The sequence below is a fragment of the Cucumis sativus genome, chromosome 4 (assembly GCF_000004075.3).
Source record: "Cucumis sativus cultivar 9930 chromosome 4, Cucumber_9930_V3, whole genome shotgun sequence".
NCBI lineage: Eukaryota > Viridiplantae > Streptophyta > Magnoliopsida > Cucurbitales > Cucurbitaceae > Cucumis > Cucumis sativus.
Window position 1 is genome coordinate 24,048,394 of NC_026658.2, and position 21,899 is coordinate 24,070,292.

The 21,899-nt window shown below is 31.2% G+C and overlaps 3 protein-coding genes across 6 annotated transcripts; all 3 read left to right on the forward strand.

The window, feature by feature from the left end:
* The first annotated feature begins 4,941 nt into the window (after positions 1-4,941).
* LOC101221060 (thylakoidal processing peptidase 1, chloroplastic) lies at positions 4,942-7,677 on the forward strand. The gene is made up of 6 exons (XM_011655780.2): positions 4,942-5,968; positions 6,449-6,517; positions 6,612-6,680; positions 6,813-6,899; positions 6,995-7,062; positions 7,242-7,677. Exons 1-6 carry the CDS (start codon positions 5,264-5,266, stop codon positions 7,351-7,353), a joined length of 1,110 nt encoding a protein of 369 aa, XP_011654082.1. The 5' UTR covers positions 4,942-5,263; the 3' UTR covers positions 7,354-7,677.
* A 1,711-nt stretch (positions 7,678-9,388) lies between these two features.
* Positions 9,389-12,460, forward strand: LOC105435298. Of its 4 annotated transcripts, none has more exons than XR_004216294.1 (4): positions 9,389-9,665; positions 9,768-10,082; positions 10,632-11,434; positions 11,867-12,460. XR_004216294.1 is itself a non-coding variant. In XM_011655781.2 (3 exons), the coding sequence occupies exons 1-3, from the start codon at positions 9,528-9,530 to the stop codon at positions 11,376-11,378; spliced, it is 1,200 nt and encodes a 399-aa protein (XP_011654083.1). In that variant the 5' UTR covers positions 9,389-9,527; the 3' UTR covers positions 11,379-11,643. The 4 variants fall into 4 exon arrangements, 2 of the variants coding, with proteins under 2 accessions (XP_011654083.1, XP_011654084.1); XR_004216295.1 differs by having other exon boundaries at positions 11,872-12,460; XM_011655781.2 differs by lacking the exon at positions 11,867-12,460 and having other exon boundaries at positions 10,632-11,643.
* Positions 12,461-16,240: 3,780 nt separating this feature from the next.
* LOC101209771 (serpin-ZX) lies at positions 16,241-17,877 on the forward strand. The gene is made up of 2 exons (XM_004141190.3): positions 16,241-16,692; positions 16,848-17,877. The coding sequence occupies exons 1-2, from the start codon at positions 16,294-16,296 to the stop codon at positions 17,646-17,648; spliced, it is 1,200 nt and encodes a 399-aa protein (XP_004141238.1). The 5' UTR covers positions 16,241-16,293; the 3' UTR covers positions 17,649-17,877.
* Positions 17,878-21,899: the final 4,022 nt, after the last annotated feature.

The following is a 21,899-nucleotide window of genomic DNA, read 5'->3' on the forward strand; positions in this document are numbered from 1 at the left end:
AATTTAATTTTTTTAAAATAAAGAAGAAAGAAAAGAAGGCGCGTGATGCACACGCGGAAGGAGTTGGGAGTGGAATAGAAAGGGTGAATGAGTGGGAAAATGTACGAAAATTTAGGGGAGAAGATTAGTGTGAGTGAGGATTGAGGAGCCCTCCCCGACATGAGCATGTGGTCTGCCCTCGCCTGGCGTGGTCATCGAGCAGAGCCCACACCCCCACACCCCCACACCTCACCCGCGTGCCCACCCCCACCCAGCTCGGGTCTCGGGTCAACTCACAATAACCAAACCATTTTCCTTTTCTTTTTTTTCTTTTCCTTCCTCCGCCGAAAGAAGAAACTTCGTCGGCCCCCTCGGAGCCTTCGGCTTTCATCATTTATTTTTTTCTTTTAACAAAACTATTGGAACATAATAATAGTCACTATAATAATCATTTTCATTATGCATGCCTTCAACTCACTTAATCTTAGACTGTACAATTCTACACATTTAAACTCGAAATAAATATGTTAAAAAATCTTACCCTTTCAAATATTTATCTCATCCTTCTCATAGTTGACTAGTAAAAGTGATTTATTAGTTGATTAGAGAGTGTTTGTTATTTATTTTTTTTAATATTTTAATTTGTTTTTTTAAATTGTGCTGTTGGGTAGGATTTTACATTTAATATTGGTATTGATTTTGAACTTTGGAAGTTTAGGTTGGGAGGTGAATGGAGATCGTTTTTGCCTTTATGGGCCTTCCTTTCTAGTTTATAGACCAGCCCAAGCAAGTGGAAAGCCTATTGAAATTGGTGTCTTAACCATTGTCATGGGAGTTCTTTTCATGCAAAAATCGAATAGTGAATTCGTGAGATGCAAAATTTAGAATTTGATTTTCTTTTGTAACGTCCGTATGCAAAACTCACGTGTTTGTTTTAGATGTAATTGTCATTCGTACTTATTTTAGTATGGTCTCACTTTTCAAGTTGACATACAAGTAATAGTGTGGTTCTGTTTATAAGATTATTACTTGTTCTTCTCTTTTGAGACTGTCGAATGAAGTTATTTTTATTGCTATTCTCTTACACTTGCTTGTGGTTACATGTAACTTCAACTACCTAAAGATAGTTTGTTAAGTTCCATGTATGCAATATGTCAAACTAAATATAATTTATCTATTTCTTAATTGATATATATTCATGGAATTATTTAGTAGGCTTCAAATTATAATTTTTTTTAGATTAATAATAAACTCCCTTTTTTGCCCGCACATTAAAATGTGAGGTTTGAAGATATGAATTTTCAAAATTGAAAAAATATGTATATCAATTTCTACTTATGTTCGGAGTAACAATATAACAAAACGCTAAAATATTTACGATCCTTGTAACAAAATAAAAAAACCCATAGGGGCCACTTTTAAAATAGTACTAGTTTGCACTTCATTTCCATCTCTTTCTTTTATTCCTCTACTGTCATTTTTCTTTTCCTTTCCATTGTCTTTCTCCCATTCTTCTTATGCTAATTTTCAAGATAGATATTGGTACACGATATTGAATAAAAATCATTGGCATATTGGTATACAACCAAATCTAACATATATAGAAAATGTATTGAAAAAATTCGTTGAAATATTGGTACGTAAATTTGGGTAGTCAAATATAAAGTAAGAATTTAAAAAAATTGTTGAATATTGGTAGACAAACATAAACGATGTGTAGCCAAATGGTAAATGATAGTGTACTAAATCTAAACTACTCAATATATTAATATATTACGCGTGAGTGGTCATTTAATCGTTGGTTGACTGAGTCATTTTTGTTATTTTCCAGGTTAGGGCTATCACTTTTTTAGTTTTCAAAATTGTTTAAATATTTTGACGGTTTGTCATATTTTTAAAAAGACCCCTTAAAATATTTACTTATATATATATATACTTCTATTTATTTATAGTGTGAGTTAGGAAAATCAAATATTTGACTTTAAAAGTGCTAGTACATATGTGTTCATAACATTCGAATTATATCTATTTGTGACATACTTAAAAAAATATTAATGTCAATACATAAACGACAATATTCTTTGATTGTAAACATTGCACAACGATCTTCTTAACAAATCTATAGACGCACACACATAAACATATACATGTAAACTTAATTGCTAAGTATACATGCTCAAATTCACAATATAATAGGTTATTAAATTTAGTTTGTTAAATTACAAGTTTACCCTTGACTTTAAAATAGTTTACTCTAATTCAAATTGATAAACCACTCTATATTCAGGACTTCAATTACGATAGTTGATGTTCTGAATTACTATACCCTTAAAAACATACATGTTTACTTTTTTTTTTTACTTATAATTTTGTTCTACATGGTACCGTATCTCGATTATTTATTATTTATTATTTATATTAAGATAATTATTATAATATGCCCCTATTGCAACCTATAAAACAAATACTTAAAAAAAAACATCCCCTAAAACTCAAACTTAAGGTGGAGGAGAAATAAAGGTTTGACCTTCACATAAACCATTTTTTTTCTCTTTTCATTTGTTCCACCAACAATGAGATGGCTGACGTAAGCAGATATGTCACCTTACAACTAACAACATTTACATATATATAGTTTTTATATTCAATTTTGATAGTTTAACCCCTAAACTCTACCTTTTGCCAAAACTACCCTCTTACTTTTTACTACATCATCAAAACAATATTAAAAGTTCTAATTCCTTAGTTTAAACAATCATTTGCATTTACATTTATATAAAATATTTACAAAATATTAAAATTTTAGATTTTATCAACTATAAGTAATATGGATTATTTCTACCAATATCATTAGTATATCATGATAGAAGTCTATTGGTATCTATTAGCAATAAATTTAAAATTTTGTTACATTTTTATAAATATTTTGATTTATTTTGCTATATTTGAAAAAATGTATCCATCGGTTTCTTTCTTTGAATTGATGTTTCAAATTTACGTCCCACGTTTGTTAAACTAAAGAATTTTATTGTTTTTCAAAGGAAAAAAAACCGTCAAACGAATATGAAAGATGTTTATATGTTTGAATATGGATAATTTTGTCAATTTATTGGATTGGATTTGTTCGTCTTCTCGAAAGAAATATTTGGACCTCACTCGTTTGATTTAACCATTTAATATTGGATAATTGTAATATGTATCAATTTTATGAATAATAAGTACACAGTGACATGTTTTTAAAATTGTAAACATAGTAAAGTCAATTAGTTCAATCTCTAATAGATTTTTATTATCTACAAGTAAAATAAAGTCTATCAATGGTAGAACGTGTTGCTATATATGCTAATATTTTAAATATAACAAGTAATTTTCAATCAATAACCTTTTTAGTTTTTAATTTAAAATTTAAGTCTATAAACATGACACTTTCTTTCAATATTTTATTTTTAAATTCATATTCTGTCAATGGTTCAAAAAAGAAAGTCAAGGATATATATATATAAAAAGTTGTTTTGTTTTTAAAATTTGGTAAAAAATTCAACCGTTATATTTATGAAAAATATAAATCATTATAAAATATGAATAAAAAATCAATTTAATTTAAGATGTTAATAATACCAACATAGTTGAGTTGAGATGAGATGAGGTAAGAGGGGTGAAATGCAAAGAAGGGATATTATTGTGATTTGGCGAGGTGAGTTGTCCCGGTTGTTTGGACGTCCAGGAAGTTCGCACGAAGCATGGGAGAACCGGAGCCACATATTATTATCCTTTTTATTCTTTTAAATCCATCCTTTTATGAAAAGGGTCAAAAGAGGTGTCCATAATATTAAAAATGTTTTCATTTCAAATGCCCATCCCTTACTCATATATTTACGCCCATCCCACCCTTTTAACTTTTCTTATTCATTTTCTACTTCTAATTTATTACAAAACTAAATTTGTAATAAAAGTCTTATATATCCTATATTGATTGAATTTTATTTTAATTCATTTAGACAAATCTATAAAAAAAAAAATGATTTCTTTTTGTATTGGGTAAATAGTAAGGTTTATTTTACAATATTTATTTAATATTTGATTATTATTTTGTTTGTATTGTGTAATTTTGAAGTCAAAACACCTAAAGTTGCTCACTTGGATTAAGAGAGCTTTGAAAGTGATAAACAATCAAGGTCTATTGTTTCATGGCTCCATATTTTGTATTATCTTTGACTATCACTTTACATCATTTTACCAAATTAAATTTGTGCTCCAATCAATTTATTTCATATCCTACGTTGTAATTCACATTTGATTTAAGGTCTTTAATGTAAATATATTATTTTGTTGTTGGTTGTTTGAAACAATTTTGGTTGACTGACTTTTCATGTTTAAGCTTGGTTTTCAATCAACGAATATCTCTTAATGATTATTATTAATTATTATCTTTTGGTGACTTCGTGACTACGTAATTTTTTCTTGAATAAAGATTTATCTTTTTCCTCTTAAAATAATGAATTGACCAATGGGTTGAGTCCGATTTAAATCATTCTAGTCATGGTTTATAGACACCTTTTAGTCCATGTGTGTTGAAGCTAAACGAGTAGTGAGTGGTTTACGGCTCAAGCAGTGCTAGTTTTATGTGAGTTCAATTCTTGAAGCCTCCATACATTTTGTAAATGACTTGGGCGATGGTCAATATTATTTGGGAAGAGGTCAAGTGTGATGTCGATGGATTTGAACGTGCTCAGATATTAAAATTAAAGAAAAAGTTGGTATTGACACATAAAAATATTAAATTATTAAATTATGCCATTGGAGACGAAAGGGCAGTTTGGAGATTTAATTACCTAAAAACGAAGATTTAATTAAAGGGGAAAAAATATATTTAAGGGAGTGGCAAAATCGTTAATAAAATCAAAAGAGAAGGTCAAATTTGTTATCGAGCATCTTCTTTATAACCTATCGACGCAATGTGTATGGTGAAATTTTATTTCTCCTACAACGAGAATCTTCCCGCCGTCCCTCCGAGAGAGATCGTCGGGGGAAATTACGCCGTTCCTTAGATCTGATAACTGGCTTTCACTCTAGATGTTGCTTATGCCTTTTCAAGCTGCTTATTGTTTCGAATTTTCTCTCCCAATTTAGCGGCGTTTTTTTATTCTTCTTCTATGTCGCTGGTTCAGGTTGATTTTTCTGCAGAAATGGCGATCGTGGGCTTATAGTGATTCGTTTTTATACGTTACTAGTCGGTGAGGGCTCTCTGATTTAGAGGTTTTTTGGGGGTTTTCAGATTGCAGATATGGCTATCAGGGTAACCGTCTCCTTCTCGGGTTACGTCGCTCAAAATCTTGCATCCTCTGCTGGAATTCGTGTCGGTAATTGTCGCGCTGTTCATGAATGCTGGATTCGATCTCGACTTTTTGGTTCAAATCAGAAGCCGGAATTTGACCCTTCTGGTTCCGTGCGCAATTATCATTCCGCCGTTCTTCCGTCTAATTCGAGATGTTGGGTTAAGAATTCGGCATCTGCGCTTGGCACTATCGCCGGAGAAATTGTTGATGAAAGCTGTAGAAACCCAATTGTTCTAGGTTTGATCTCGCTTATGAAGTCTGCTGTAGGTACTTCCGTTTCTTCGCCAATGGCCATGGGCGTGTTTGGTGTTTCTTCCTTCGAAGCCTCTTCGATTATCCCATTTTTACAGGGGTCGAAGACGGTTACCGGTAATGAATCGGTTTCGGGCTCAACGGGCGATGAAATTGAAAGTTATGGAGTTTTTGACTGTGTAATGGACGAGGGCATGAGCCAGCCGCCCGATCCTTCGAAGTTAGAGAAGAGTAGCTGGATATCTCGGTTCTTGAATAACTGTTCTGAGGATGCTAAGGCCATTGCTACAGCTTTGACTGTTAGTGTGCTTTTTCGCTCTTCCTTGGCTGAGCCAAGATCCATACCTTCTTCATCAATGTATCCAACCCTTGACGTGGGCGATCGCATCTTGGCTGAAAAGGTCAGACAACGTTCTTTTACTGAAATTTTAGATATAACTAGAAGAGAATGTTCGTTAGACTATTGGGTATGTAATTATATGTTTGAATTCATATGGAAATATTCTAATTACTGTACAAAATTTGTTTCTCTTATCAAATGTTCAAGCGCCTTGAAATTTAGCCATTATTTTCTTAGAGTGATGAGCTTGTTTTAGTTGTTATACGTTGAGTCACCATGGACAAATGTGGTTGAAGTGTTTGATGGTGTTCATTATGAGACGGACTTTACTTTATTTTATGTCTCTTGTACAGACCCTGCTTCCTTAAAGACTTGAATTTCCTTTTTCAGTTGTCAAATGATATCTAGAGATGATAACTGAAGGAGGTGTTTGATGATTGTTGAAGAAGGATAAGTAATATCAAATATGATAAAGAACTGGTTTGAAATTTTTATTGATCACTTGTTTCTTTGTTAACTTATTCAGTCTTATGATTTTCAGGTGTCATATTTTTTCAGAAGGCCGAGTGTTTCTGATATTGTCATCTTCAAGGCACCTCCAATCTTGCAGGTAGCGTCTACTATCTCTAATGTTCGAGACGTTTTCCTCGTCTCAAAGTTTAATCAAGTTGCTTATCTCATTGAACATTCTGGTACATTTGCAGAAAATTGGTTACAAGTCAAATGATGTCTTCATCAAGAGAATTGTGGCAAAGGCTGGTGATTGTGTTGAGGTTAGATATTTTCATTTGTTTGAATGATTTCACTGGGTCTCGATTCTTCATTCATACTGTCCCTTTTGAACACAAATCAAATTATGATGGAATTTTCCGACTCCCTGAGCTCATTTTGTTTTATTACTACAGGTACGAGATGGAAAACTCTTGGTGAATGGTGTTGCTCAAAATGAGAAGTTCATCTTAGAGCCCCTTTCTTACAACATGGATCCAGTGGTAATATACCCTACCCTCTACTGATTAAACACACATTTATATTTGGGAGAGCATGTCCATCAAAAAATTATTGAATGTTATGTGTTGTATTGCAGCTTGTACCCGAAGGGTATGTTTTTGTACTGGGGGACAATCGCAACAACAGTTTTGATTCTCATAACTGGTAATTTGACTATCTCGGATTCAATTTGCCTCTACTTTCTCAACAGATCATGTTATCCTTTATACTCAGGCAAACCATTTGTTCTCATCGGGTCTATTGTCGAATTGTTTCAATATTGCACACAAGTTTTTAGAGAATAATCGTCATTAACGAATTGTGCTCTCATTTTGCATTTCCAGGGGTCCACTTCCTGTTGAAAACATCGTCGGTAGATCAGTGTTCCGATACTGGCCGCCATCAAAAGTTTCTGATAAGGATCAAAATGCAGAGAAAGAAGTGGTAGTTTCTTGATGTTTCACCATCTAATTTTTTTGCAGAGATAGAATCTGTTCCATTTTGATATTGATTCTCAAATTACACATTCAATTTCTTTTTTGGGCATTAGATGGGAATTGGATTCATCTGTAAAGTCTGTGTGGTTGATTAAGCCACCGTTGTATTTTGATTTCATTTGATGACAAACAAACCATTCGCATTTTTTATTTTAGCCTGGGAAAAGATTCATATAAAGATGAGAGCGTTTGTTCATTGTTTTCTCAAGTTTCATTTTCCCAGTTTGTATATAATTCTGAACCACAACATCGGTTTTATGTATATATTGCAAAATGTTCTTCATGTGTGTGTTAACCTTACGAGTCTCGTTTAAATAAGTCTAGTAAGTTCAGTTTTGATAAGATTACATTAAACTGCATTTACCCAATTTGAAATTGTAACGTTTTTATTTTTTAGATTATGTCAATAATCATTTTGTGTATAAGGCTTGATGATTTTTAAGATGTTACTAATTTTGGTATTACATGGGAAAGAAAGATCTGAATCCCTATTCTAAGGATTCATGACATGAGTGTTCCTTTTATCTTCCTTTTCGGTATGACCTCACTTAGAATTGATCATCGGTCATTCAAAATTACTTTTTGAAAATTCTCTATTTGAAACTAACCCTGATGGGCCCCTCTCGTTTTTCAATTGATCGACTCGTTTTTTAGTCCATCATGTTCACCTCTCTAGCGTCAATCACTCTTTGACCAAATGCCCAATTAGTGGAAGAGTGGTAGTTGATTGTCCCTTGTGATTATGTCTCATAATGTTCCCTAGTGGATCTCGATCATTGGTAATCTATCACATTAATTAAGTTTTGCCATTTTTTTGTCAAACAAAAAAAAGTCACCATTACAAGTTGACCAAAAAAAATGTTGTTCAAACAAAAAGTTGACCATAGAAAATAACAATTATATTAGTAGATAAGATGTGATATATGTATATATGAATGCATCAACGTTATTTAGTGATATTATATAATCTGCGTCAATGTCAACACGGAAGAAGAAAGAATTGAGAAGAAAAGGACATAATTGTATTGGTAGACAAGAGACATATGCAATTGTGTTATTAGGTAATTGAGTTTGGTTGCTACTTACAATTGAATGAAATAGATGAACTTAGATTAATAAAACAACAATTTGAATAATTCATAATGGTGTTTTTTAGACGTTTGTTTATGAATTATTATCACTATATAAATAAACATAGACATATTTGCATCTTCTACATTACAACCTCCAATATGGCTTTTATATACTTTTATGACTACAAACAAAATATAATGTATTCCAAACAACATTGGGATATGACTAACAAGAAAAACACTCTTTCATCCCATGCTTTTCTCTTCTGATTCTTTGCACTAAAAGAAGTATAATCTGAGTTAATTAAAATAATTATAATTAGAAATAATAATAAAAAATAAAAAGAAACAAAAAATCTATAATAAATTAATAACACTAAATTAAAATTACATAAAAACCAACTCTAAACTATTTCTTAAAATTATATTTTAATCTATTTACAAATATAAAAAAATATTATAATTGTTTATTTGTAATATACGTTTTTTTTATCTATGTCATGATAAATAGTGTTATGTTTTTATTTTTAATTCATATGAATGGTTAAAAATCAATTATTATTGTTTTTAATTGTTCTCTTTTACCAATATGAAATATGTAGGAATATTTTAAAATCTATCCTTTGTTCTCTCAAAATTGTGGTTTCTGCCGATTATGTTTTTTATTTTATTAAAAAAGATTTGTTCTCTTTTATCTATAAGTTTTAAATGCGAATACATCACAATCTTTTTTTAAAATGAAAATAAAAGAATATGAAGCAAAATAATCAAATTATAAAATATAAAATTTTGTTATACTTTTGTAAATAAATAGAAAGTAATTGAATTTTATCAATTTAGAAAGGGTTAGAATTATTAATCTAAGAATTAAGAGTATTAATTAATAGAAGTATAGATGATGAATTTTGTATTTGATTTTAATTTTATAAAGAAATGTTCGTTCAAAGCTCTCTCCATCTGAGCTTCGAAGAGGGAAAAGATATAGAGAGTTTAGAGAGAAATTGTGAAGATTCAATCCCTTTAGATCCAAATTGATCGGTTTCAGTGAACCCCAAAGCTGATGAAGATTCCCAATCCCACCCCATTCTTCTTCTTATTGCTTCAACTTCAAGCTTTTCTGTTTCTCAACTCTCTATCAATTGCTTCCTCCCTTAATCACTCCATCTCTAACGACGACGACAATGCCCATCTATTGCAGGTATTCATTCTTCCCTTAGATCTCGGATTCGATTTACCAACACAAATCTCCTCGCGCTCTCTATTATGATTAAACAAACTAAACTTTCATGTTTTTTCTTAGGATGTTTTGAACGACTTAGCGGCAAAGCAGAAGTGGGATTTGGAGGGAATTAAAATATTGGAATTGGATGTTGAGAGTTTGAGGTTTGGATTTGCGGAGAGCTATGAAATTCGTCTGGGATTAGGGAAAACTCGGCTGTTGGCTAAATTTTCCGACGAGGTTTCTTCGTGGAAAAAGCCGAGTTCTGCTAATCAGACTCGCTTTGGCTCTTTAATTAATGGCATCGGTTCAATGGCTGCAATTAGGACGTTCAAAATTGTGGGTCCTTTTGATTTGATGGTTGAAGGGGAAGCTCGTCTTTCTGTCTCGTTACCTGTATGCTCACTTTTTTTAATTCAAAATTTTCATCTTCGTCGATTGTTAGCGGGTGTATATATACTGTAGTATGCAAAACTCGCATTGCTCGAATACTTTTCTTTCTTCGTATGTGTTTTACTAAGCAAGCTGTAGAACGTTGTTAATGAAAATTAGTTTGTTGAGACTATCTGGTAGAATTATAAACAATAGATGATGTTAATGCTTAGGATGTTATCCACTTTTTACAAAATCAATTAGTTTGGACTAGAATTTGACTAGGAACTATGGGTTTAGTGGATAATAATAGCCCATAATTTCTTTTTAGGGTGAGGTTGAGAGTGACAGATGATTTTCTATGTTGACTGAGTATCATGGTTATTTGGAACTATGGGTTTAGTTGTTTTTTGTTCACAAATTTTCACCAGTGTTCTGCTAGTGCTTGCTTGTTGCACCCATAATCTTTCTGCTTAGGTTTCATATTGCTAAGTAGACTTGGACATTGCTCAATGTTCGGTCTGTGGGGGTTTTAATTTTTCAGTTCCATTAACTCTTTTTGTTTTGACTCAGAAGAATGCTACTCATGTTGGTGTTAAACGAATTCTGGTGGGAGAAGGTATAACAGTAGAAGTTAGTGAAGCTGAGGAAGTCTCTGTGTTTTATTCGTCTGATCTTTCCAAACTGCTGAACGAAACCAGAAGGAGCAATGGAAAAATTAGGACTTACCCCTTCCGGCTTCCATTTTGCTCACCTTTGCTTCCTCTACGCGTACTCGGCTCTGCAACACTGTCTGCATATAGGACACAAAATCCTGATGATTATATAAGAACTAGATTCCTTTCCAAGGATTCAATTGAGTTATTGCCAAACAAATGCTATGGTAGAAATACTCACATAGAGAATTCTCCCCTCCTTGGTTCTTTAAAGCCGCAGTTTCATATGCTGGATACTGTTTTTCAACGTTACTTAAGAAATTGGATCCTTCAAAATGGCTTGCTGGCTTTTGTCAAAGTTAAAATGAGAGCATGTGTTGTTGTTCGGTTTCAGCTAGAACTAGAAAATACTTTTGGAACAAATAGTAGTCTTTACGCCAGATTGGCAGAGTGGAGAACTAAGCCTACAGTTGAGCGTGCATCATTTGAAGTATTGGCTAGGCTAGATACAGTGAGGTTGAAGCCTCTTGCGGTTAAGAAGTTAAAGCCTTTGATTGTGGCCGATTCAACTGAATGGAGGAATCTACTGCCAAATATATCTTTCACCAAGTTTCCATCTCTTCTCGTCTCTCCCGAAGCACTAACACTGGATGTCAAATGGTAATCAGAAAGTAGTCAGAAAATATTCTTCAAGATTTTAATTTTTTTTCACAGACCAAGGTAATATCCCTCTCTTGCCAAGCTTGTTTATATGTTTGGTGGAATGTAAATTGTAAATGAACAGTAAGAATTTTCTTATGCTACTTGTGGTCACTTGTTAATAAAGCAATAGAAGCAGCATAATATACTCTTTGGTTTTGATGTAGAGAACAATCATATAGAGATGCAAACTAGTGTCTTTCTACATGCATATTTGCATTTATGGTTTAGATTATACTGAATTTCACTGCTTCCTTAGTTCTGTGGATTGTATTTTCATGGTGGAAAAGTTGATCTGGACTATGTAATATAGTATATAAAACTACAGCATTGAAACCAAGAAAGAAGTTTTGGAGCATTGAAGCACAAATTATGAATGTTTCAATGTCTAACTCTCTTTAATTGGTGCATAAAGTATATCAGATTATCTAACTTTAGTAACCTTTTAACTAGGAAAGAACCCAGGATCCTTACATGCTCTCTCGTTATCTTGTATACATACCAAGATGCACACACCAAGTAGCCAGTAGAAATACTTCAGATGATCTCTATTCAGGTTGTTACTAGAGCCGGCCAGCTACCAACTCGATGGTGGTGCCGAATTCCTGTCGAAATGCCCGTGATTCTCTTGGCCGTTGGGACGATCATCCTGTAGTGGGATGAAAGCAAGAGATGAAAAGGATATTCACCTTGGAATTTGAGGGAGAGGGATTCTGCCTTTGGACGTGACACTGTATAAATTTGCTTTTCAGCACAGAGTTACAGGAAGATGTTTCGTCGGATTCTGAATTGGCGGCATCCAGTGAGCATGGTTAGAGTGTTGTTGGATCAGGAGAAGGTCGTCGCCGGCACGGGCAGCCTCGATGTAAATGAATCAACGACGCGAGCATGTCAACGGTACTGTTGCAGAAGACAGCTTTGAGGCGAAAATTCCACATCCGCTTGGAGGGTAAATATGGATTTTCCTGTTTTTAATGTTTCTTCAAAACTAATGCTTTTGACAAGTAGGTTATAATTATATATATATATATATATATTGAAAAGAAAGATAAAAGGTAAAATTAAAAATAGGAGAATTATTGAAAACAACAAAACTATTGAAAATTTTGTAAAATTGAACAATTGTTTATCAATATTAATTATCTCAAAGTTTGATTAGATGGGGAAATTTTGTTTTTCCTCCCATGAAATTTTGATATATATATATTAAGCTTTTATTGATTGAGAATTTTTTGACCAATTATAAATTGTCACGTCCCAAGTTAACGAAAAAAATTACAAATAGTAGAATCTTGTGACTAATTAATTAAAAGTCACGTGTCTCAAATTGAAATTGAATATGTAAATTGACACAACGACAATTTGATTGAATAAAATAATGAGCTAACAAGAAAAATGACAAATTACGAGGTTTATTTTTTGGAAAAATAGCAAAACAGAAAATTTGGAAAAAAAGATGAAACAATGCCTCAAATGCCTCTATCCAATTGAAAAACTTGAGTTCCAAATACAATTGTTTCTCAAAACTTAACTATCCTGTAATTAAATATAATCAAACCTTATGAAAATATAATTCTCCTCCAACACATAAAATTATACTCATTGTCATTAATGGGAAGCTTTACCTAACCTCTGCAAACGTTCAAATCATTCTTGAACTTCGACGGTAATAAAACTGGTTCCAAAACAAAGCTGATAAAGGAACGTATACATCAACTACACGGTAATCAATATATCGAGACTTTTCAATCTATCTACCATCCACCATAAGCTTTACCCATTGTAAAAGCTAAAGCTATCATCTACCATAAGCTTTACCCCTTGTAAAAGCTAAAGGAAGGCTTTGACTAAATATTTACGTCATTAAAAATCAGAATATGAAAAAATAATTATTCGATACAAGATTTATTTTTAATAAAAACCAACAAAAATAAGTGTATAATCATAACTAGCACAATTGTAGGGATGAAAAAAACTTTATTTTTAAATTGTTATTAATCATACGTAATATTTATTATCTGATAATTTTTTTTTAAATAACTTGCAATACAAATAATACGAAAATGCTTAATTTACGTATGATTGCCATTATTTCAAGATATGATGTACTATTTGAAATCAAAATATTATGAAATATAATGACTTAGGAACGGTTGAAATTCTATACATTTTTTTAAAAATAATTTGAAATATAAATAATACGAATATAGTGAATTAGTGTTTGCTATTTGTTTAGGAATATGATATAATATTTGAATTCAAAATATTATGAAATCTAATGGTGTGATATGGAAACCCGAGGAAGATGAATAAGGTTTAATTCAACTTCTTAACAAATAAACCTAAATTAAATTAATTATATAATTTTTTAATTAAATAAAGAATCTTTCTAAAATTGTTAAATAACAAAATTGATAAAAATATATGAATTTGAATTCAATCAAATTCAACCAACAAAAATATGTAACTAAAATTAAATATAAAAATAATTAGAAAAGAGTTAGAGAAGAACACCAAGTAATTTTAGGGTGGTTCGATTAAACTCAACCTACATCTACTTTTCCAAACACCTCTTGCGATTTTAATTAAAAATCTTCTTTTAACTCTTTCAATTAGGATCCAATCGTTACAATATGTTGAAGTTTTAAATCATGCAAAAGAAAACTCTATAAAATAGTGAGTATGCAATTTGAAGCTCTCAATCATTAATCCTCACAATACTTTAGGGAGAATAACAACATTGCATTTTGCACTTCTGAAAGATTGTAAAGTTTAATAATGTTATTGAAAATTTGAAAAAGATAAATTCAAAATCATTTTGGGTCATTGGATATAAGTAAAAAAAAATGAATAGTTGAGATTTAAACTCAATTAGCTCGTTAAACACCATTTCAAAATACTTTGTTTAAAGCCGAATAAAGTAACTTAACCATTAAAAAAAAACTAGTCGTAAGACACAGAGATAAATAATAATATTAAAGTCATTTTCTTTTTAAATTATTTGTCTTTATAAAAGCCAATAAAACAAAACCAAAAACCACATTTGTTACTCCTCCATTGTTCCAACTCGTTTTATCTAACTGGTTCAAATTGAATACTTGCTAGCCACAATATTTTTTCGTTAAGCTTCTTTTAGAAATATGGTCAATTTCGAAAATATCATAATTAGTTAAGATTTTTCAAAACTAATGTTAATTTGCAAATACATTATGTGATATTTTGCCTTTTTAGATTTTCTATTTTTTCTTTTATTATACTAAATTTTGTCATATTCACGTTTATCTCTAAAATAGTAGAATTTAGTCCAATGTAGTCCATAAAATTGGCTTAATTTAGTCCATATGCTAAATAAGACTCAAATCTTATATAGTTGGGTTTAAGGTTTATGTTTATGGACCAACCAAGCCCAAACTCATAAAATCTACTTGAGAATAAAATTCTTTCATTTGTTAGTTGAGAAGGTTTTGAGCCTAGAGAGAATTCTTGCAACAGTCCTATATAAAGAACCAGCAGTTCTGAAAGACAAAATAGCTTTTTAAAGGTCAAGTTCTTTGAACATAACAAAAAAGATTAACTTCAAGAACATTAAACACTCTTTCATACATCAAGCGTACTAGATATTGAACCACACTGTATTAAATCAATACAATCAACACATAAACTCAAGTTCAACTACACAAAACACGTTTATTCCAAAATCTTGTGCGAACAACTACAACTTATTTTTCTTAATGGTTTCATTAAACGTGAATTGTGTTGTTTCATGCTAATGTAATATAACAAATGATGAAATACAATGATGTTTTGTTAAAATCTATATTTGTTATTATTGACGGTATATCGTTTTACAGACAAATTACTAATGAATTATGATTGATATGTCGTGGAAATATCACGAAATTATTGTCCATATATCTCTAAACACATTGGGTCTCATTGTTTTTCTATTTTTTTTAAATTTTGTTCTCAATTTTCAAAATCATTATTATACCAAAAGAAAGTGAATTTTAAAAATAACAACTTTTTCTAATTTCTTAACCTCCTTCAAATTTGTTGCCTTCAACTCTCACATCATTTCAACTCAAATCGAATTAACGTTCTTAATATTTGATATTATTATATGTAATTATTTATATAATTTGTTTTCTAATGCTCATCCTTGGTTAAATTATTGATACAAAGTTAATTTTAACGTTATAAAATCCAAAATGAAATGTTTGAGGTAATCTTTTTCATCTTTTTTCTTAAAAAGTATACAATTTTGAAAGTGATAAGGGAAAAAGTTATGAATATCACCTTAAGAACTTTTGATTGATATTTTTTTAGTACATTGCATAGTAAAATTAGACATATCTTTTTTTCAATCTTCATTTTTTTTAAAAAATATATATTAACAAAGAACAATATGTGATATTATTATTCTTTTAAAAATATATATAATAAAATAGGTTATTGTAACGGAAATTTTAAAGATATTTAATTAAAAAAACATATTATTAGGATTGAAAGTTGAAATTAAATTAGGATATTTAATATATAAAGAAAAAGAAAATCGTTAATCCATAAAATATATTTTTAGGATTAGAAAGAAAGAATAGAAAGAAGAGTTGAAGAAGGAAGAGAGGAGATGGAATTAAAGAAAGATGTTGAGAATTAAAAGGAAAGATGTTAGTGAAATCAAAGCCGCTTTGATGGAATCTCGCATTGGAAACGCATTATGAAAGTGAAGAACTTCATTTCTTCATCACTAAGTCACCCCCACGTACTCAAAACTAAACCCTAAACCACTCATCATATCCTTCCTTCAAAGTATAAATATCGCCATATTCAACACTCAATTCCTCCCATCCTTAACCTCTTATCCTACAGAATTAATCAATATGGATATCAAAGAATCTGCCGTCCACCAAACCCACGCCGGATTACGCCTTCTGAAGCAGCTGCTGGAGACCCAACAATTTAAAGCTAAGAACCTCGTATTCTCCCCGTTCTCCATCTACACCATGCTCACTCTTCTCGCTAATGGAGCTTCACCCGACTCCCAAATGATCCAACATTTGCTTTCCTTCCTCAAATTTCAATCCCTCCAACAACTCAACTCCTTCCTTTCTAGCCTTTTTCCCTCCGTCTTCGGAGACGCCTCCGCCAATTACGGTCCTATCGTCACCACCGCCAACGGCGTTTGGATCGCCGATGATCTTCCTGTCAAGCCCTCGTTTCAGAAGCTTTTCGAAACTCTCTACCATGGAAAACTCAACATCGTTGATTTCGTGAACAAGGTACCATGCATGATGAACACTCGATTTTTAGTCGTTGGGGGTTTTCTTTTGTTCCATATATCCTCCAAATCTGATCATTAGTATTCTAAAATTTCTATTCGATTTGATGAAACTGATTTGTTGGTGATTTGTATAATAATTTCTATGGTTAAAAGCGACGTGAAGTGATGGAAGATGCGAATGCGTGGGTTAAAGAACAGACTCGAGGACTCATTCCCGAAATCTTGAAAGACATAGACGAATCATGCAGAGTGATTTTAGCCAACGCAGTCTACTTCAAAGCTGCTTGGTCTGGTAAATTCGACAAGTACTTAACCAAGGACCAATATTTTCGCCTTCTCGATGGAACCTCCCGCAAAGTTCCTTTCATGTCTGCCTCAACTAGTTACCCCCAACGCGTCTCTGTTTTCGACACCTTCAAAGTCGCATCACTCCCTTACAAAGTCGGCGGCGGAAAATCCTATAAACCTCGCCAGTTCTCCATGCTTATCTTCCTCCCAAACGATCGGGATGGATTGCCTTCTTTGATCGAAAGAGCCTGCTCTGAGTCTGGATTCATTGACCGCCATGTGCCTCCAAAAGCGGTGATGGTACATGAATTTAAGATCCCCAAGTTCAAATTCGGTTTGGATTTCAAATTAGAGGATACCCTGAGGGAATTAGGGATGGGTTCGGTGTTTTCGGGGGAGTCGTCGGGTTTCACGGGTATGGTGGAAGATCCGGCGGGGAGAGAATTGTATGTTTCGAAGATGTTTCATAAGGCAGTGATTAGCGTCGACGAAGAGGGGACGGAGGCGGCGGCGGTGACAATGGGATTAATGTTGGGATGCTGTCTTAGGAGAGAGGAAGCGAAGCTTAAATTTGTTGCGGATCATCCCTTTTTGTTTGTGATTAGAGAAGAAGGGAGTGGAGCTGTTCTGTTCCTGGGTCAGGTTCTTGATCCTTCTCTCCATTAACGTGATTAATCACTAATTAATCACTGTTAAGTTTGGAATTTGAAGAATTATGTTTGTGTTTTTCTCTCTTAATTATAAGGTTACATATGTATGTTGGGATTTAGTGTTTGTGTTGAATCTGAATTAATTAAGTAATGCCCAAGATTTTATGAAAACTAATATTTGAGTTGGGTTGATGTATAGTATAAATCTTCACTTTCAAGAATCAAGACCTCAGTTTTGAAGAAAAGTGATAGTGAGACTTTATGTTAATCCACGTATGAAAAACAATACTTATGAACATAAACTCGAACACGATTCTCGATCATTATTGTGACATACAAATAAGGAAGAATCTGCTTTTAATTATGATTCAACGTATATATAGATGCAAATTTAAATGATTATACTGTACATGAGAAGATATATATGACGATTTTTCATATGGCCATTTTCAAATATAATGAAAAAAGATAGCTTAACGAAAAACAAAACTGTATAAAACTTTTTGTTTAATATAGTTGACGTTTGATGAGATCATACCTAAGGAATAATTTAAATAGAAGAGTGGTTGTTCCTACTGATGACACTTATAAATTGAGCATTTTATATATGAGTTAGTTTTATGACACTTTTACATATTATATTTTTATCTAAATTTTGAAGAGTTTAGTACACGTGCAATATGTATTATACTATGATCATACATATGAAGTAAACCACTTCAAATTATGTGAAAACCTTCAACATTATGCTAAGATTATGTGAAAATCTTCCTTAACTATTCTGTTTTTTTTTCCACTAGGTTAAATATACAAATAATAATGTAACCTTTTCAATTCCTTTCACATTTTTTTTCCTAGTAAATAATTTAACAAGACATATATTCGATATACAAAAATCACATTTAAAGAAGAAGTATTGTAATGTTATGAATTATTCAAATTACAACTAAGTGACACCTTCCCAACTCCCCTCATTACATCTTGGCCGAAAGTCTAAACCCTCAACACAATAATATGTTTTCATTTCTTTTCCATCCAATCTCTCTTATGTTGTTATTTTTCTCTCTCAATTATATAAACAAAATTCTAATTGTTAATTATAAACAACAATTAAATATCGCTCATCACAGTCCCAATTAAAAAAGAAATTGTTTTTTAAAAATATCTAATAATACTTATGCTGCAAAACCCTAAGCCACATAGCCTTAGAAAAAGATTGATTTGGAGATTGAAGACGAGTGAATTCCTAGATTTTGCTAGGTTTTGACATAGGGAAGATTTCAAATCAAATGCCTTCTTTTTCACTCAATTATCCTTATTTATATATATTCTCAAAAGTCCTATTCATGCATCAAAGTCACGTAAAGTGGTACAAGATGCAAATGTTGCATGAGTTATTAAGCAATAAACTCATGGACTCATCATGGACTCATTCCCCAAATCTTAACAGAAGTTGATTAAATCAACCAAAATTGATTTTAGCCAATGCCATTTACTTCAAAGCTGCTTGGTACCCTAAATTATTCTATGTTCAATCAACCAAGAACCGTGATTTCTCATCTCTATTTTCTTCGGCTTCAAAGTTGCATCCCTCCACTACAACAAATGGTTGAGGCAATACCCAAAATCGTTGTGGTTTCTCCTTGCTCGTCTTTCTCCCCGATCACGACGGTTTGCCTTCTTTGATACAAAGAGCATGCTCTGAACTTGAATTCATCGACCTCCATATTCCACCACGGTGGGTGGACGTCAACGACTTTAGATTTTCCAAGTTCAAATTCTCAGGGACTATTGTAGTATCGAAGATGCTTCATAAAGCTGTGGTTATCATGGACGAAGGCGTCGACGGTGATGAAGCTTAATAAGGTTAGAATGCAGCCAGGTGATCATAGAGAAAGTAGAAAAGATGAATTTTTGTAGCTGATCATCCATTTTTGTTTGTGGTTAAAGAAAAAGTGAGTGTGGCGCTGTTTTGTTCATATATAGGTCAGGTGCTTAATCCCTTCTGTTCTTCGTTAATTAAGAATACTTTTGTTCACTTAGTTTTGAAAATTAACAAATTTAGGGAATGGAACAATTATGTTTAATTAATTGTTTAGATTGTAATGAAAAGGATGGTTTTGTGTCCAATCTGCCAAACTTTTTTTAAAAAGTCATTATGCTCCATATACACATTATTTAGAAATATCTTTTCAATCCATTCAAACTAAATTTTAGTTATAAGCCATAATAATTAAATTCCTTACCAAATTCTCAATTTAGCATTCCATAATTCAATTTTAGTTTAATTCACGATGAAAAAAACTCCAACTCCAATTTTTTATGATGAATATATGCTTTGTTCCTTCTTCAATTTTAAAAATATATCTTTTTACTTATAGATTTATAATAATATATCCATTCAAGACCCAATTTTCAAAATGTACTAATAAAAAGCATCTAATTTCACTCTGATTTTACCTAAATGTTTTAAAATCTCATTTATTTTCATTAATAAGTTTTGGTTATTTTTATAGATGAATTTGCCCTTTACATTAGTTTTAAATATTACATATTTCGAAAATATATATAATTTTTGCCATAAATATTTTATTTCACTTTTATTATTTATATTCAAACTTACATATTTAGTCCATTAATTATTTAATATATTAATTTTATTCAATTTTAAGATTTTCGTTAGATATCGTAAATATAATATATAATTAACTTTTGATAAAAAAAAATTCCCCCAATTATTTTTGTGATTTTAGTCATTTCTTCCTATATTCTCTCTCACTCTCTGATCTCCCTGTCCGTACTTCTTCAATTTTTTTGTAAGTGCATATCTGTTTCATATTACTAATTTTAATTATGAAATTGTAAATTATAGTTTATGGGACAATTTTTTTTATAGTAAAGTTTTTCAATTAAGTAAAAAATTTAGAGTGAATAAAGTATAAATGTATTTTGTTTTTGTTTTACATTATTTTTCATATATACTACGTACTTTATTGATTTTTTATTTAATTATAATCATTATAATACATTTATTTTGCATTGTTTTTCATATATTAAAAGTTAATTTTATATTTTAAATAATATCGTACATCCATTTATTGGGAGTGTATATGTAATATCGTATGTTTTAACTATTTCTATATTTTTATTTAATTTCAAATTAAAAAATTGGTAAATTTATCTTTTTACAAAATAAAAAGAATCAAATATAAGAAAATTAACCAAAATATTTATAAATATGACAAAATATCACCATTCGCTATACTTATTCGATATAGGACTGAACCCTAATCCAAATATGAAGTACGAAAACATTCTTTATATTCTTGAAGTGTAATGTACTCGTTTGTCATCAGGTTTATTATAGTAGCAACATACAACCTACTATAATATTTTTTTTTTTCCTTCATAATACACGACAACTCATTCCATGAATTTGTGATTCGAATATAGAAACAAATAGACAAATTAAATGTAAATGAAGACAAAAGATTCATGCCTTGAGATGATTTGTGATGAAAGTCAACACAATCTATACGAAGTTGAGAAGGCCGCCACGTGATGAAAAAAAGTAGAAGAAGAAATTCCATAATTCAAGACTAAACGATTCCAGCCTTGTCAATATCATGTCCGAACATCCCTATTTACACTATTAGTTAAAACCTTTTTGTGTATGAGTTTTTAAAAGTAGGTTAAAATCAGTACATAAAGTATTTTTTTTGTTAGTCTCTTTTAAAAAAATACATGATATTTAAAATTAGAAAAAGGATACAATGTTTAGAAATTATTCTTTCAATTTAAAATGTCATAATTATTTAAAATAAAATATAAATTAGAGGGACCTTTTCAAATTATTTTTAGAAACTCTATCAACTAAAAATGTCAATTTTTAAAATTCAAACTCTAAACTGGTCTACTTTTGTAAATTTAGAGACTAAAGATACATTTCAAAAATTAAAAGGATAAAAAAAAAAAAATCTTAATTTAAAATTTTAGATCATAAGTGGTTATCATAGAGATGTTTGAGTGAGACATAGGATTGTGAAAGGCCATTGAGATGGGGCCTATAAAGTGAAAGTTTGATATCGACATTTTGACAGTAAAAGTTTAATTAATATTCATTTGGTTTCTCTATGTTTCAATTTAACGTGACAATATCCATGGCCTACCATTCCCTTTGCCTTCTCTTTTATATTTATCTCTTCTTACTATTCCTTTTTAACCTATCTTCTTTTTTATATATATATATATATAGATTAAGGACATT

Excerpts from the sequence above, each read along its gene's own strand:
- LOC101221060 (XM_011655780.2), top strand. The coding sequence starts at position 5,264 with ATGGCTATCAGGGTAACCGTCTCCTTCTCGGGTTACGTCGCTCAAAAT. Across the intron at positions 6,681-6,812 it reads AGGCTGGTGATTGTGTTGAG|GTACGAGATGGAAAACTCTT; the intron begins GTTAGATATTTT and ends TTATTACTACAG. Across the intron at positions 6,900-6,994 it reads CTTACAACATGGATCCAGTG|CTTGTACCCGAAGGGTATGT; the intron begins GTAATATACCCT and ends GTTGTATTGCAG.
- LOC105435298 (XM_011655781.2), top strand. The coding sequence starts at position 9,528 with ATGAAGATTCCCAATCCCACCCCATTCTTCTTCTTATTGCTTCAACTT. Across the intron at positions 9,666-9,767 it reads ACAATGCCCATCTATTGCAG|GATGTTTTGAACGACTTAGC; the intron begins GTATTCATTCTT and ends GTTTTTTCTTAG. Across the intron at positions 10,083-10,631 it reads GTCTTTCTGTCTCGTTACCT|AAGAATGCTACTCATGTTGG; the intron begins GTATGCTCACTT and ends GTTTTGACTCAG.
- LOC101209771 (XM_004141190.3), top strand. The coding sequence starts at position 16,294 with ATGGATATCAAAGAATCTGCCGTCCACCAAACCCACGCCGGATTACGC. Across the intron at positions 16,693-16,847 it reads TCGTTGATTTCGTGAACAAG|CGACGTGAAGTGATGGAAGA; the intron begins GTACCATGCATG and ends TATGGTTAAAAG.